The following is a 13775-nucleotide window of genomic DNA, read 5'->3' as shown; positions in this document are numbered from 1 at the left end:
GGAAATGCGGCTAATGATATTCATGATAGTTGACGCCTACTCGCATATGACTTTATACAAACAAAAAGTGTCTTAGAAAATTTTAATCAATATATTGTTTTCTTTAAGTAAGCAAGATGATTTTCACATAATTTAGAAAGAAAACTCAGGCTACAAGCTCCAGTTCTAAAAAGTCCCGGGAAACATTGTTCTGTATGTGTTTTATTGCCTTATTCAAGTGATTTTTATTTTTTCACTTACCACGCATAACTTTTTTTTCTCAAAAACACAATAATATACATACATGCTGCTCACATATTATTATAGTCCAGTATGTGCTGATCACAGTGATATTAGACTTTAGCCATTTAGATATTTATAATAAACTGAAAAAAGCACAAATGTCAGGGCATGACAAAACTTCTCCAGGCCCCAAAAATACCCTATTCCAGAGGGTTAAGTTGTATTTATTTACAGAGGTTAATGATGTCACACTTGTCCATGTTTGAAGACATCGTGCAGCACAAATCAGTGAATGAATGTTCCCGAAGTGAGGTAAACTTCAACAGATTTCCCCCCAGAGAGTAGGGAGCAATGAACACTGTCTAGGGAGCATGTCAATGGAAACACTGTTCATGCACGGAGCTCACTTCTAACGAGCTGGTTATCCGAATTAGGTTTGTTAACAAAGAGCAAAATAAGCAGAACTAAATGTTATGCTACTAATTTTTGCTGTGGTTTCGAAATAGTACTTAACATGTTTTTTTAAAGGGGTCCTATTATGCTCTTTCACAAAGTCTTGATTTTGTTTTTGGGTGTACTAGAACAGGCTCTCATACTAGGTTGTCCGAAAAACACATTATTTTTCACATATTTTATATTATTACAACACTTCTCTCCCAAGTCTTTCATGAACGTCTCGAATAGTTCCTGTATTACACTAACTAGACATCCAAAACGCCGCTTTTACCGCCACCACAGCGGTGTAAAGTGCATGTGCAGCCTTTGACCGCTGAGTGGCGCTTTAACCACAAGTTATAAAACAAGCGCATCAAAGCACATTTTCGCAAATAGACGTCAGTTTTGCCTAGCTGATGTGTTACATTTGACTGCTTCAGTCGCGGAAAATGAAAGAAAAACACTTTAGTTTAAATATTTAATATTTAATACTCAGAGAAGAAAGTTTGGTATTTGTGAAGTTATATGCATTTCTTAGAACAAGAAAGAGTCTGTGCTTATATTTTCTAAGCTACATGGTATTAAACCATATTTTAGATTGGACACATTTAAAAGGTGTGCAGTATTATTTATATTATATTAATTATGCGTTATATTATTCGAAATAAATTGTGTTTTACTTTGCATCCGAGCATTAAAAGTGGTAGCCTATTTTAGGGGGGTAGGCTACATGGATTAATATGCAAAATGTCAATATTTTAATATATTATGCCTATATTTTAATTTATATTTTAAATATAAATATATTTTTTCCTTTAATAAAACAACATGCATTTTTGTTATTCGTTACCTGCACTTTATTTTGACATAACATATTGGGAAAAAGACATTTGTCTGTAAACTGATTAAGAAATTGTTGCATGTTTAAATGTGAAGCAGTGTATAATTTCGTTCCCATTATTTAGGCCTAATTTGCCTAAAACAAGAAACGAATAAAATTAAACCAGCACGATTAAATCTTTGAAACTCTAAAGAATTAATAAAACGTCCTCACAATTAAACGCAAGTTCTCTCATTATAATCAACAATATTCACACGATGTAAAAAAAAAAAGCTTTAGTAATTGATAACTAAAGTAATTTTAAAGGGAACCTTCTTTACTTGCTTTTAAAGTAGGGTAATATCATATGGCCTAAAAAAAAAAAATCCCAGGATTTTTTGTTTTGTTTTTTTTTAGAAAAAAAAAAATGATTTATGATTTAAAACGATTTTTAAATCAATATTCAAATGACGAAGAAATTTTACAAAACAAAGTTTTAATATAGTTCTTTATCATTCATTTAGCAGTCAAATTTATAACTGCAACAAGATGATTAATTTAATACTAGCCCATCATGCATTTACCCATCCACTCAGCTTTAAGAGCTGTTCAGATTAAAAGTGGCAGCTCAGCAGTGAGTCAGTGTCATGGATGGAGGACCTGTTAATATTTTTTTCTAGTTTATATTTCCATCTCGTTATGCCGCTGGTTTAGATTATTTATTTATTTTTTTCTTATAGAACTTATTTGTAAATAGAGCAGTCACTGTCTGTGTCTACACCGGACGCCAGAGTTGTCATCTGTGTCCCACAGCGAAAAGTGTGTCTAAAGTTGATGACATCACACTATACTGTCAAATCATCTGAATGCAGTGTCAGAACATTTAATCATAAACAGAACGAGCATCAGTTCACTGATGGGTATTGTGTCCAGTGTATCCATCACTGTGTTCTGCTGTATTTGGTTCGATCGTTCCACTCCAGACCGGTGTAGACCTGGCATGCGTTTTTTATTTTTATTTTTATTTTTTTTTACAGCCCTGATTGTTTTAACGTTTTTATTAAATATCTGTATTGACTGCATGGTCATATTATCGAATTATTTACTGCCATGCGACCTACAAAAGTAAAGCTTGGCGAATCGATGAACGAGCATTGCTGCAGGTAGATTTTTGGCGGATGTTCGTTTCATCAGGTTAAACATCTCTCTCACTCGCAGCAGAGTCTGTGAGCAGCAACAACTTCCCCTCCGCGCGAACTGATACCAGAAACACGCTCCGCCTTCACTCCGTGAATAAAGTATTTCAGTATGTTTGAAATGTTATGTTCATAACAAAGTTTCAAAGTGGCTTAAGCTATGTGAAAACGTTTTCCCTATATCACATGCCAAACTAATAACATTGTAAGCATTAGCTACATCTTTAATTGCTGCTTTCTGCTGTGAAAATTTTGTTTGTGATGAAAATAACATCTTTGTCAGTTATTTTATCTAAACAGATCGATTAACTTCTTCAAGATTTCAAAATCAGATAGCATGCAGATAATGTAGCACTGTAAGCAGTGTTGTACCTGAACGCGTTCATTGAACGATAGTTCATGAACTCGTTCATATTTTGGGCGAACGTGAACTGAACGTGCTGAATTAATGCCCGATGAACGTTACTGTCAACTCGTTCATTCTGGTGTCTGTGAAAGGCACGCTCTCTCAGGTTAACTTCATTCAATAGGGTGCCAGATTTCTATAGAGCCTTCCAGACGAAAAACCGGCTAAAACACACTGTAAACGGGTCTTAATATGTAGCGGAAAAACACCCAATCTGGCAACACCGTCTGCCGCATGCGTGACGCGTCATCAAAAAAAAAAAAAAAAAAAAAAGGCATCGAGGCGACAGCAGCATGTAGAAAGAAGGCGTATGATCATTTAAAATAATTTTATGATGTTTATGATAGACAAGGTCGGTGAGAATGGGAGACAAAGCATTAAAGCAACAAGGGGGAAGTGCTGTACCCTCAATGCTAATGTAAACCCTGGTTGGATAAGGATTCAAAATTGGATATGAAGATGAAATCTGATGCATAGTTTCATTGTTAAAACTGATAAAATAATTGCTGTCTGTGATTCTATATGGGCTGTTGCAATAATTTTGAAATATAATAGCTCGCAGCAACATATGGAAAAAAAGAACTATGAACTAGTTCATTTTTGGAACTGTGTGAACTTAGTTCAAAATTTTGTGGTTTGAACTATGAACTGAACTAGTTCATTTTAAAATTTATGAATTGAACTTTGAAGTAGTTCATGTAGAAAGTGAACTTTCCCAACACTGACTGTAAGATTACATTTGTTTGAACGCATTATTGCGAAAGAGATTGAGTATGAATCTGTTTAAATCATGCTTTAACCCGAAAATAATCAGTATAAGAAACAGACTAACTCTTAACATCCCGCTCGACTCTTGCAGTCAACCTTCTGATCAAGCTAAATATGTTGGCTATTGGCATGAATTTTACTCGTGATAAGAAGCTCATATTCAAGTGTTTGTGCAAAAATTATTAATGTGCATTAATGACAGGGAGGCGCCGTCTCATCACTTTAATTTTTCATGATAATGATAATTTTTTAATTAACATTATATCATGGTGTCTCACATAGGTAAATTAAAAATATATCTACAGAAAGCTTGAAATGTTTTTAAATGAAAAGGAATAGTGTAATGTGTGAATGTTGCATTTCTCTCGTCAGAGAGAGCCAGCACTGTGAATATAACCAAAACAACAGTCCTATATAAACCGGTTCAGCAAGTGAAAGCCTCATGACACTATCCATATGAAAGAACAATTCACACCTTTATCTCGACCCCACAAGCCATGAATAACTATCCAAAACCCAACCCCCTCCAGCTGAACGGAATTCGGTCTGTGTTTTGGCTCTGAGGAACGGTGTGTTACTGAAACATGCCTGCACTCAGCAGCACTACTATTTGTATTCATAATTTTCTCGCAGCCCATATTATTATTTTCACAAGACCGTAATGATAATAACAAATCATCAATTAATAATTCGTCATTATTTTACGAAAATCATTGTTATTTGTGATCGTGGATGTTTGCGGGAGGCTTTAAGACCAAGTGGAGTCCTCTGTTCCCGCCTCACAGCGCGCGGGTCTCCGAGGCTTCACTGTCTGCGGTTTGACTTTACTGAATCAGATTGAGGCGAACTTATTGATCATGAGCCCAACATTTAGCAAGGCAGGAAAAGTCTAACGGAAGGAAGACGTATATCATTGAGCTTATGCTGTTAAAGAGAGAGAGAAGTCTAGGACTATTCTTAAACTTGGAGCTCATTATATTGAAGTACATATCCAAACACCAGAAAAGTTATGCATTTTATGAATAATGAAATGTTATGAAAATTATGAATTTTATTTATTCACATGCTGTATGGTTGAAATAATATTTTAGTTCACAACTTTAAGTTCCGTTGTTTAAAAAAAATGCTTTATTGGCTAATGTTTCATAAACCTTCAGTTGTTATGCTCTAAAATCCATGCCATTATTAATTTCACAGTATTTTTACCACCTAAATGACTAATCTTCAAAGTCACAATTCTATAATGGTCAAAATTACTCAGGCCAATGTTATTTTTTTAATGACATTATTGTATTATTATTATTATTATATGAATAATTGTAGCTTACATAAATAGGTAAAGCAAAATAAATATTCGGATTGTCTCTTATTTTCCCCCTTGTTTTCCTAAAGAATAAAGACGTATTTTTTACAAGAATAAACATGGTAACATTATTAATAAAAATAATTTAAGCAATTAAAACCTTTTTTTAAAACTTGAAATTAAATACTATTAAACTAACTTTAAATTCTCAAGGAGTTTATAGGTAAAAAAAGTTCTAAATGAACTTCGTCCCCTTGGAATTATAAGGTTCTATCTGCGTTCTGAGCAGTTTTGAGATATTGAGCTTCAAAGATTTTGCATTACATATAGGAAAATGTATATGGGGAACAAGTTTCTTTCAAACATGAAAATAACAGGGACCCTAAATGTATTCTAAATATACAATATCAAAATCCTATCGAATTTGTAAATGGGGATTTCTGGAATGAGTCAAATGCAGATAGAACCTTCTAATTCTAAAAAAACACTTTTCACTTAGAATTATAAGGTTCTATCTGCCAAAACATTATTTGAACATTGAATATAAACTTAATGTTGTAACAATGTCTCAAAATGTGTTAGAAAGAAAAATTTTATCCATTCTATGACATTTATTTTATATTTTTAGCACTTTCATGTATTTAGGACATTTCAAATTAAGCAAGGTAGGTCTAAATATTTTGTTGAGTGCAGATGTTAATTTTAGTAACAATTTGGTGGGTAATTAAACACATTATTGCAGAAATTGTTACTTTAATCCTTCTTTTGTTTAGACAGAAAGAAGCTACAGTAATATATCTGAGCAGGACTTTATTCCACCTAAAGTGGGCCAGGTAAAATGGCTTTCTCTCTAGACATCAGTATGGCTGAAATAACATGCTAATGTTTATTGTTATAATTAAGACCCAATCAATTAAATTGTTGACTATTTGAACTTTAAGGCTTAATATTGACATTTTAAGACTTTAAAAACTGCAACAAAAAAAAAAGAAAAAAGACACGTTTCAGCAAATTAATTCATAAAGTTTAATAATCATTGAAAAATGATTCACTGACTATATATAAATCACAAAAAAATGTCAGACTCATTTTTTAAAACACATAACTATTATACTCTCTGTGACTCATTTTTTTCAAACACAGACTTTATCTGAGACACTTCTTCCGTTTCTTCTTTTCTGAGTAGACCCCAGGTCCTTAATTTGTAAACTGGTAGGTGCAGTCACTGGTTCCCCACTGGTTTGTCTGGTAAGACCCTAGGCCCTGCTTGCATCTACCTTGTCACCTGCCTGGAGAAAAAAAAATACATGTGAAAAAATTCATATTTAAAAACAATATTTATATTATATATATTTAGCATGGTATCCCATTGAGTAGCTACACAGTCTACAATCATTCTTAAATCGTTTTAATACTGAGGTAACTGCCTTAACGATCTTTCACTTGTTCACATAACGATCATAACTTACTGTAAACTAACTATTTTGAATAGGATAGGTTCGTTCGTTTTTTTTTTTTCTTCTTCTTCTTTTTTAATCTTAGTGCTTGCCTCATAATATCAGGAACTATAAAGCTAGTGCTGCTGGCTAGTGTGGTGTCTAACTATGAAAACAATCTTCTCAGCAACACCTAAAAAATAAAGAGTGAACTTGCCTGGAATTCGAGCTGCGGTCCTTGACAAGATCGTCAATAAAATTGTAGATCTTTAGGTTTCTTAAAAACTTTGTTTCGTTCCATAATCCTCACACTGCGATCTAAAGCCGGTGACACGACATATAAAGTTGATCCTGATTGGTCCTCTTCTGTGCATTCGAAGTGCTGACTGGCTCACGCAGATAGAACCTTATAGAGCCAAGTTAGAGTTCGTCTTTGTAGATATAACCTTTTTGTTTTTTCAATAAAAAGTCCCAAAATGTACACAACTTCAAAAAAAACATCACATAATGTAAATAAGTTGTCACAGAATAAGAATATGTGAATAACTCAATTTTGACAAAAATGTCAGATAGAACCTTATAATTCCAAGGGGACGACTTGTGTTAACAATATAATTAGAACTAACAATATAATTCAATTTTTTAAAATGAACAATTCCTGTATAAAATGGGACAGCAACCTAGTGGTTCTCAACCTTTTTTTCCAGCGAGCCGCACTATGGTCTAAGTGCAAGTCTATGCATATAATTTACATATTACGTCAGCAATACAAACCAACCTGATTTATAATATTATAGCCTAACTATTATGATATATAATCTATTACATTCATTGAAATAAACAATTCTACTCCCCATAAATAAAACATGATGCTGTCGGGAGCTGACCAATTTTGTGAGATTCAGCTTGAAAGGAGTAGCGATTGTAACGCCTGTGTTATACTTTCCGCATGAGCAATCCAGACGCAGACACGGCCAGCGCGGACGCAGACTTCTTCAACTTATACTTCTGAATGAGCAGGCTGATGGCCAGCTCTGCAATTGCCCAGAATTATTGCACATCTCACTGTCTTTATATTCTTTTACTGACGGATTGCACAGGTTCGAGTAGCAATGAGCTCTTCACTCTGCCTGGCTGCACATGTGCAATTTTGCTTTTGAAGCCAACTGACCAGGCGCACCTGTCCGCCCGGTCGTCTGCTAGAGTCTCTGCACACACTCTCCAACGACGATTTTTACTTCACGCCTACTGTACCTAGCGGTCCATAGCGGACTCGCGGACGCAGAAAGTTTGACAGAGGGTTTAAGATGCAGGCTTGCATGACCTGAAGCGCAACATTTCAGAAAATGTGCGTTCACAAATGTAGCCTATTTTGACCCAAATATGGAAAGCACTATTTAATTTAATAATATGAGGTTCTCTCTTGAGATATTTGCCACATTTCTTCAATTAAAGATTGTTACATAGTGTATGGTGTTTCCATTTATCTGAACTTCTTCAAGTGAGTTGCAGGGCAAAAAAAAAAAAAAAAAAAAACGAAAATCCAGCACTTCTCCTTCAATAATGATACTGTGACTGTTGACAGTTTGTACATGTTCATTCGCTGGCATTTTTTGAATTTCTTTTTTTTCTCCCTTAAAAAACAAATGTGTCCATTCTGATGCGCAATTTTACCTTAAAGGCAATTTACCTAATGGCTGTTGATGACTATTTGAATTGAATTCTGCCAAAGTGCGCGCTTGTATGTGTTCGTTAAATGCTTATGCCAGTGCTCATGTCTGAAAATAATATATGAAGAAGAAAAAAAACACTTAAAAACATTAGGATATAGCTTATATTTCATTAGTAGCATAATTTTTTTTTAATTGATGTAAACAATAAAATGTTACAAACTGATTATGTTCTTTTTTTTTGTTTTGTTTTTTTCTGCATGTTGTGCAGACTGCATTAGAGTTTGTGACGGGCCGTGGGTTGAGAACCACTGCTTTACATCAAACATTTTTAAATCATCCACAGCTGAGCTTTGCGGGAGGCTGATCTGCGCCAGATCACGTGAAGTGAATGTAATGAACAAAGTCGTTTTCAGATGCAATGAAAGAAAGAAAAAAAAAAAAAACATGGATTACCTAGATTAGTGCCAGGCTCTGTTCTGAAGTAAAATAATTATAATTAGTACTGTTAACCAAGAGTAACACATTTTAACGGATTAATCGCCTATTTTCATTTGCTGAATGTTTTCTTTATTTTTTATTTTTTAAACACGCTAAAAAATAAATTAAGTTTGTCAGAGGAAAAAAATATATGAGTCGTGTATAGGTTTCATTTGAACGGATCAATCACCTATTTTCGTTTGCTGCATGTTTATTTATTTTTTTAAACACGCTAAAAAATAAATCAGAGTTTGTGAGAGGAATTTAATAGGCTATAGGCTCAATCGGGAGAAATCAAACGTTTCCATATTTGTGATGTTGCCCATTTGAAGCTTAACTAGGCTATTATTCATGAGGTAAATAGGCTGTGTGCGTTTCAGTATTGATGAAAAAAAAACATAATTAACAATATGTCAAAGTGCTCACGCCGAATGTCTGGTGAACGACTTCTGTTTCCATTATGTGCGCGAGGCACCAGCACGATCAGCTGAAACAAATAATACTTAATTTTTGGTCACACATAAGGCATAATTCAAAAATGCTGGTAGTTTGAAAAATCAAGAATAATAACAGAGTTAATACTAATTATTGCTTAATGCTGGACCGTTCCCATTTCGCTCTGCATATGGAACCTGAAGATTTTTTTAAACCAAGAATGAATCGAAATGAAAATGAAATTAAAACATTTGTCTAGCATTTGTTTAGCTTATATATATATATATATATATATATATATATATATATATATATATATATATATATATATATAGGCCTTATATTTATTTACTGTTTAATAAAAATAGCATGCATATGATCCTTTGTGTTAAGGTCTTCTTTTAATTTTTGTTTAGTAGACTGTAGTCTAAGTCTATCCTACATTTTAAAAATTAACAAATTTTTTTAAATGTTACAATGTTATATCATAATGTTATTGTTGTTTTACTTCCTTCTTTTATCTCATTTTACAATTAATTACATTCATTTCGCAAGGCGTCCCTTTGCGCCACCTGGCGGTAGTTTCGCGAATGAATTTCAGTTACCACCGCGGTACTGCCGCGGCGGTAAGCCCCAGAAAGGCTGGCCACCTACTGTAAATGAACACCCGCCTTTGAAAGTATGAATTGTGCTGTGCATGGTCAGCTGGGCCAGTGTGTGTTTTGATTGGGACCATTCAGCACCTGGTCGGGAAATGTTGTGCCCCTTACCATAGCCACCTACAAGCTTCAGTGTAAAAATTGTCAAAATCAAATCAATTTGAGTGCAATTTAAACCCGGCTGATTGTAACCACTTTAAGCTCGCCTTGGGAAAGCTAACGTGACAGTGATAATACTCATTGCCTTCTTTAGTGTAGCTCAACCAGGTCTCATCCCATTTGTTGATATCTGTGATATCACAAGTCCCGAAAATATGCGTTGTAGTCCAAATGAGTCGTTCGATGTAGTTTTTGAAAAGTGATTTCTGTTAAATAAAAAATCTCCTTTTGAACTGGACTTTGAGCTTTGTAACACTGCAGAACTTTTTTATGCTCAAACAGCAACATTACAGACTAACTAAAGTTGAAAAAGTGAAAAAGCATAATAGGACCCCTTTAATGGATCTTTTTTTTTGCTCATCCAACAAAAAAAAAATGACCCAATCTGTGACTCAAAATCTGTAATATTATCCAAACCATGAATTTGTTATTTGAAGGAAAAAATGCAAACAACTTCTGATCATCGGATTTTTCACAGTGTTCGGATTTTGAAATTCTGTGAGCCCTGAACCAATTTATAAAATTTAGGTCATTCTCTTCTCGCTAACTAAGGATTAGTCAGTTATTAAGAGGGTAGCCCTACAAATTTGTATGGTATATGCATTACCACAATTCTAGGAGGCATTGTAGAGAAACGCTCATGTCTTAGCTTCATCCTGGATCTACAACACATGGACGAATACATGGATGAAAAATAATAAGAATAATCCTAATTCCTAGAATAATCCCTAGGGGCTAGTGCCCTATGTATTGTCTATGCAAATACTGTCAATGAACTGCATTTTTAGCCTTTTTTTTTTACACATTATTTTACTTACAAATATATGTGATCACTGAAATGTTCAGATGGCCCTTACTTAAAATCAAGTATGCTAAATGGTAGAATTCTGGTGTTTCAAGACTTAAAAAAAGCAAATACATTGTTTTGGGTTCAGCATCACTGAAGGTGGTCCATCCTAACACAATATATTATAGTCATTTTCAAAATTAAATAAATACAATTTGATGGCAAGTGTTTGGAGACTAGGTTCCCCAATACCTGTAAGAAGAAGAGACGCTGTGTTATCTCTTGAATCAGCTCTTCAGAAACATCTTCTGGAAAAAACTTTGCCCGGAACTTGAACTGCAGAGGGTTTTCCTTTCTAACATCCTGCTGAGTCACCTGCCAAGTTTTCACAGAAACATATAAAATAATATTCGCGCTGTTGATTTAGAAAATTTGGCAAACACTTTTATCCAAAACGCTGACACTGCATGCAAGGTACACATCTCAGTCCATACTTTTTCCGAGAAATGAGAGTTGAACCCACGTCCTTGGCATTGCTAGCACCACCATCTACTGTTTGAGCTAATAGAATGCCATATAAGAACTAAATCAAGTATTCAAGCTATTACTTCAACTACTTCCGTAATGCCTCTATGGGTTTTGAACTTGGTAGTTGCACTGCTGTCAATGGAAGGTCAGAAAGCTTTATTTATTTATTTTTTTTTTTTTTTAAGTTTTTGCAAGTTTCCATAGAACTGTTTCTACCACACCTACAGAGTGCATGCATTCATTACGTGAAGTCTAGACTAGTGAGCGCGTTTAAAGTGAGTTCTTTCACTGTACTTTCACTACATTTAAAATGAGCACAAAAATTGAAGACATGGGGCAGAAATGTATATAGACCATTTATACCACTTCAACGTTTTACTTCTCTGAGCAACATGACGGTGATTCGTTCCTAAATGAATCAGCTGTTAAAATTATTTGGTTCAATTGCAATGACTCACTTTTTAACAGTGACTTGCTGCAACCTGATGGTGGTTTTAATTTCACATTTCAAGTATCTTTTATTATTTAAATAATTTCAAATATCGGTATTTAATGTTTTATATTTCAAAATATGATTTATGCATTTGTAATTGCAGGTTAAAGGCATTCATTTCTTGCATTAAACAGTGTGTATATGCATCTAAATGCCACTTTAGGTGTGTCTTCTGTTTTCTCTGCATTGCAAAGATTTTGTTGATGCTGATTTTATTTGATTGGTAACGGCCCAAAAGTATTATTATTTTAATTCACTAATTCACATAAAATGTAAAGAACAGTTTAAATTTATTGGAAAATATTAATTTCTGTCAATGTGAACTGACCACCACACAGAATATGAAGAAAATAATAAACTTTACGACAGTCCTTAACCTGTTAACTGTCACCCGTCCGCTCTGTGGGATGCCTTAATTTACTTCACTATATTACAATTAAGTCTGATCTAATCTTGACAAACTATATATCGTTGGAAAGGTCTAAGACTCCCAAATATATATTTTATCAATGTTTTTTGTTAAAAATTATGTAGGAAAAGTAATAGATTAATTTATGACAAGAGTGCACCCTCAAAAATCTACATTATTACAGGAATTTTGACCTTTGTTAAAAAAACAAGAAGACTTTGTTGCCTTTTTCTCCATCACATTTTAGAAATCATGAGAAATTTTATATCAACTGAAAACTTAAAATCTCAAAATTCATCCTTTAAAACTCATTTTAAAATCAGACATTGCATTACCATGTAAATGGTACATCAATATCATGTTACAAAATGTTTTCATTCATGAATAATACAAATTTAAGTTTGGATCGTGCACTACAAAGTCAATGTTAAAAAATATGAGTGACAGTTAAGGGGTTAAGGTTCCAGAACAATAACATGCTGCAAAATATAGTCTAATTATTGTTATTGATAAAATCCCAGAAAACATTTAGATATTTTGTCAATATCGCAGACCCTTACTAGAAAGAGACATGGAAAAGTGGGAGGGAAAGCCTTACCTTTTTATTCAGCTTCAGCCATGTTGTGTAGCCTTTACTGTCCACGTACTGCAGACCGAAAAACCAGACCTCTCGCAGACCTACTGTCTTCACCACCTGCAGGATGACCATGAACCAATTAATCTTTCAAAAATGAACATAAATGTGAAAAGAGCTGAAATATATATATATATATATATTTAAAACATCGAAGTTACCATTTCTGAATGAAACTATACAATATTAAAGACATGCTAAATTATATACGAGTTCTTCAAAATGAAGATAAATAAGAATAAAACAATGAACACATAAGAACCATATGCTGTTCTAGTCAAGTCAAGTCACCTTTATTTATATAGCGCTTTAAACAAAATACATTGCGTCAAAGCAACTGAACAACATTCATTATGAAAATAGTGTGTCAATAATGCAAATTTACAGTTAAAGACAGTTCATCATTGAATTCAGTGATGTCTTCACTGTTCAGTCTAAATAGTGTCTGTGCATTTATTTGCAATCAAGTCAATGATATCGCTGTAGATGAAGTGACCCCCGACTAAGCAAGTCAGAGGCGACGGAGGCAGAGAGCCGAAACCCAATCGGTGACAGAATGGAGAAAAAAACCTTGGGAGAAACCAGGCTTAGTTTGGGGGCAAGTTCTCCTCTGACCAGACCAGACCCGGCGTCAAGACCACATCCGCGATGATCTCAACCCACCCCACCCCCAAACCTGGCACATGAGAACATACAAATGAAATTAGGCCTAAATAAGTACAATGAAATATAAAATGTGATGTGTAATTTCAATAAAAAGTTTAAAAACAAAACGTTACTCATTTTAAATTGAATCAAGTCACAGAGTGGTTGGAATACTCTGTGGAAGCAGCTGCTGAATTTTGTTTTCCATGCAGTAAATACTTAATATCTCCATCAGACAACGTTTTTACTGTAAGGGGCTTCAGTGATTGGAAACATGCTGTAGAGGCGGG

At 34.1% G+C, this 13775-nt stretch overlaps 1 protein-coding gene across 1 annotated transcript in view; it reads right to left on the bottom strand.

Annotated features, from left to right (window-relative positions):
* The window catches only part of LOC113092077 (radixin), an 80582-nt gene that overhangs the window by 48468 nt on the left and 18339 nt on the right, over positions 1 to 13775 (bottom strand). Inside the window, exons 2-3 of the mRNA XM_026257677.1 lie at positions 12805 to 12900; positions 11029 to 11151 (exon numbers count right to left, since the gene is read on the bottom strand). Coding sequence (XP_026113462.1) covers positions 11029 to 11151; positions 12805 to 12900 — 219 coding nt within the window. The remainder of the gene's footprint in view (positions 1 to 11028; positions 11152 to 12804; positions 12901 to 13775) is intronic.

This window comes from Carassius auratus, unplaced genomic scaffold, assembly GCF_003368295.1.
Source record: "Carassius auratus strain Wakin unplaced genomic scaffold, ASM336829v1 scaf_tig00214433, whole genome shotgun sequence".
Classification (NCBI taxonomy): domain Eukaryota; kingdom Metazoa; phylum Chordata; class Actinopteri; order Cypriniformes; family Cyprinidae; genus Carassius; species Carassius auratus.
The sequence above is the reverse complement of the archived record's forward strand: the minus strand, read 5'-3'. Positions and strand labels throughout refer to the sequence as shown.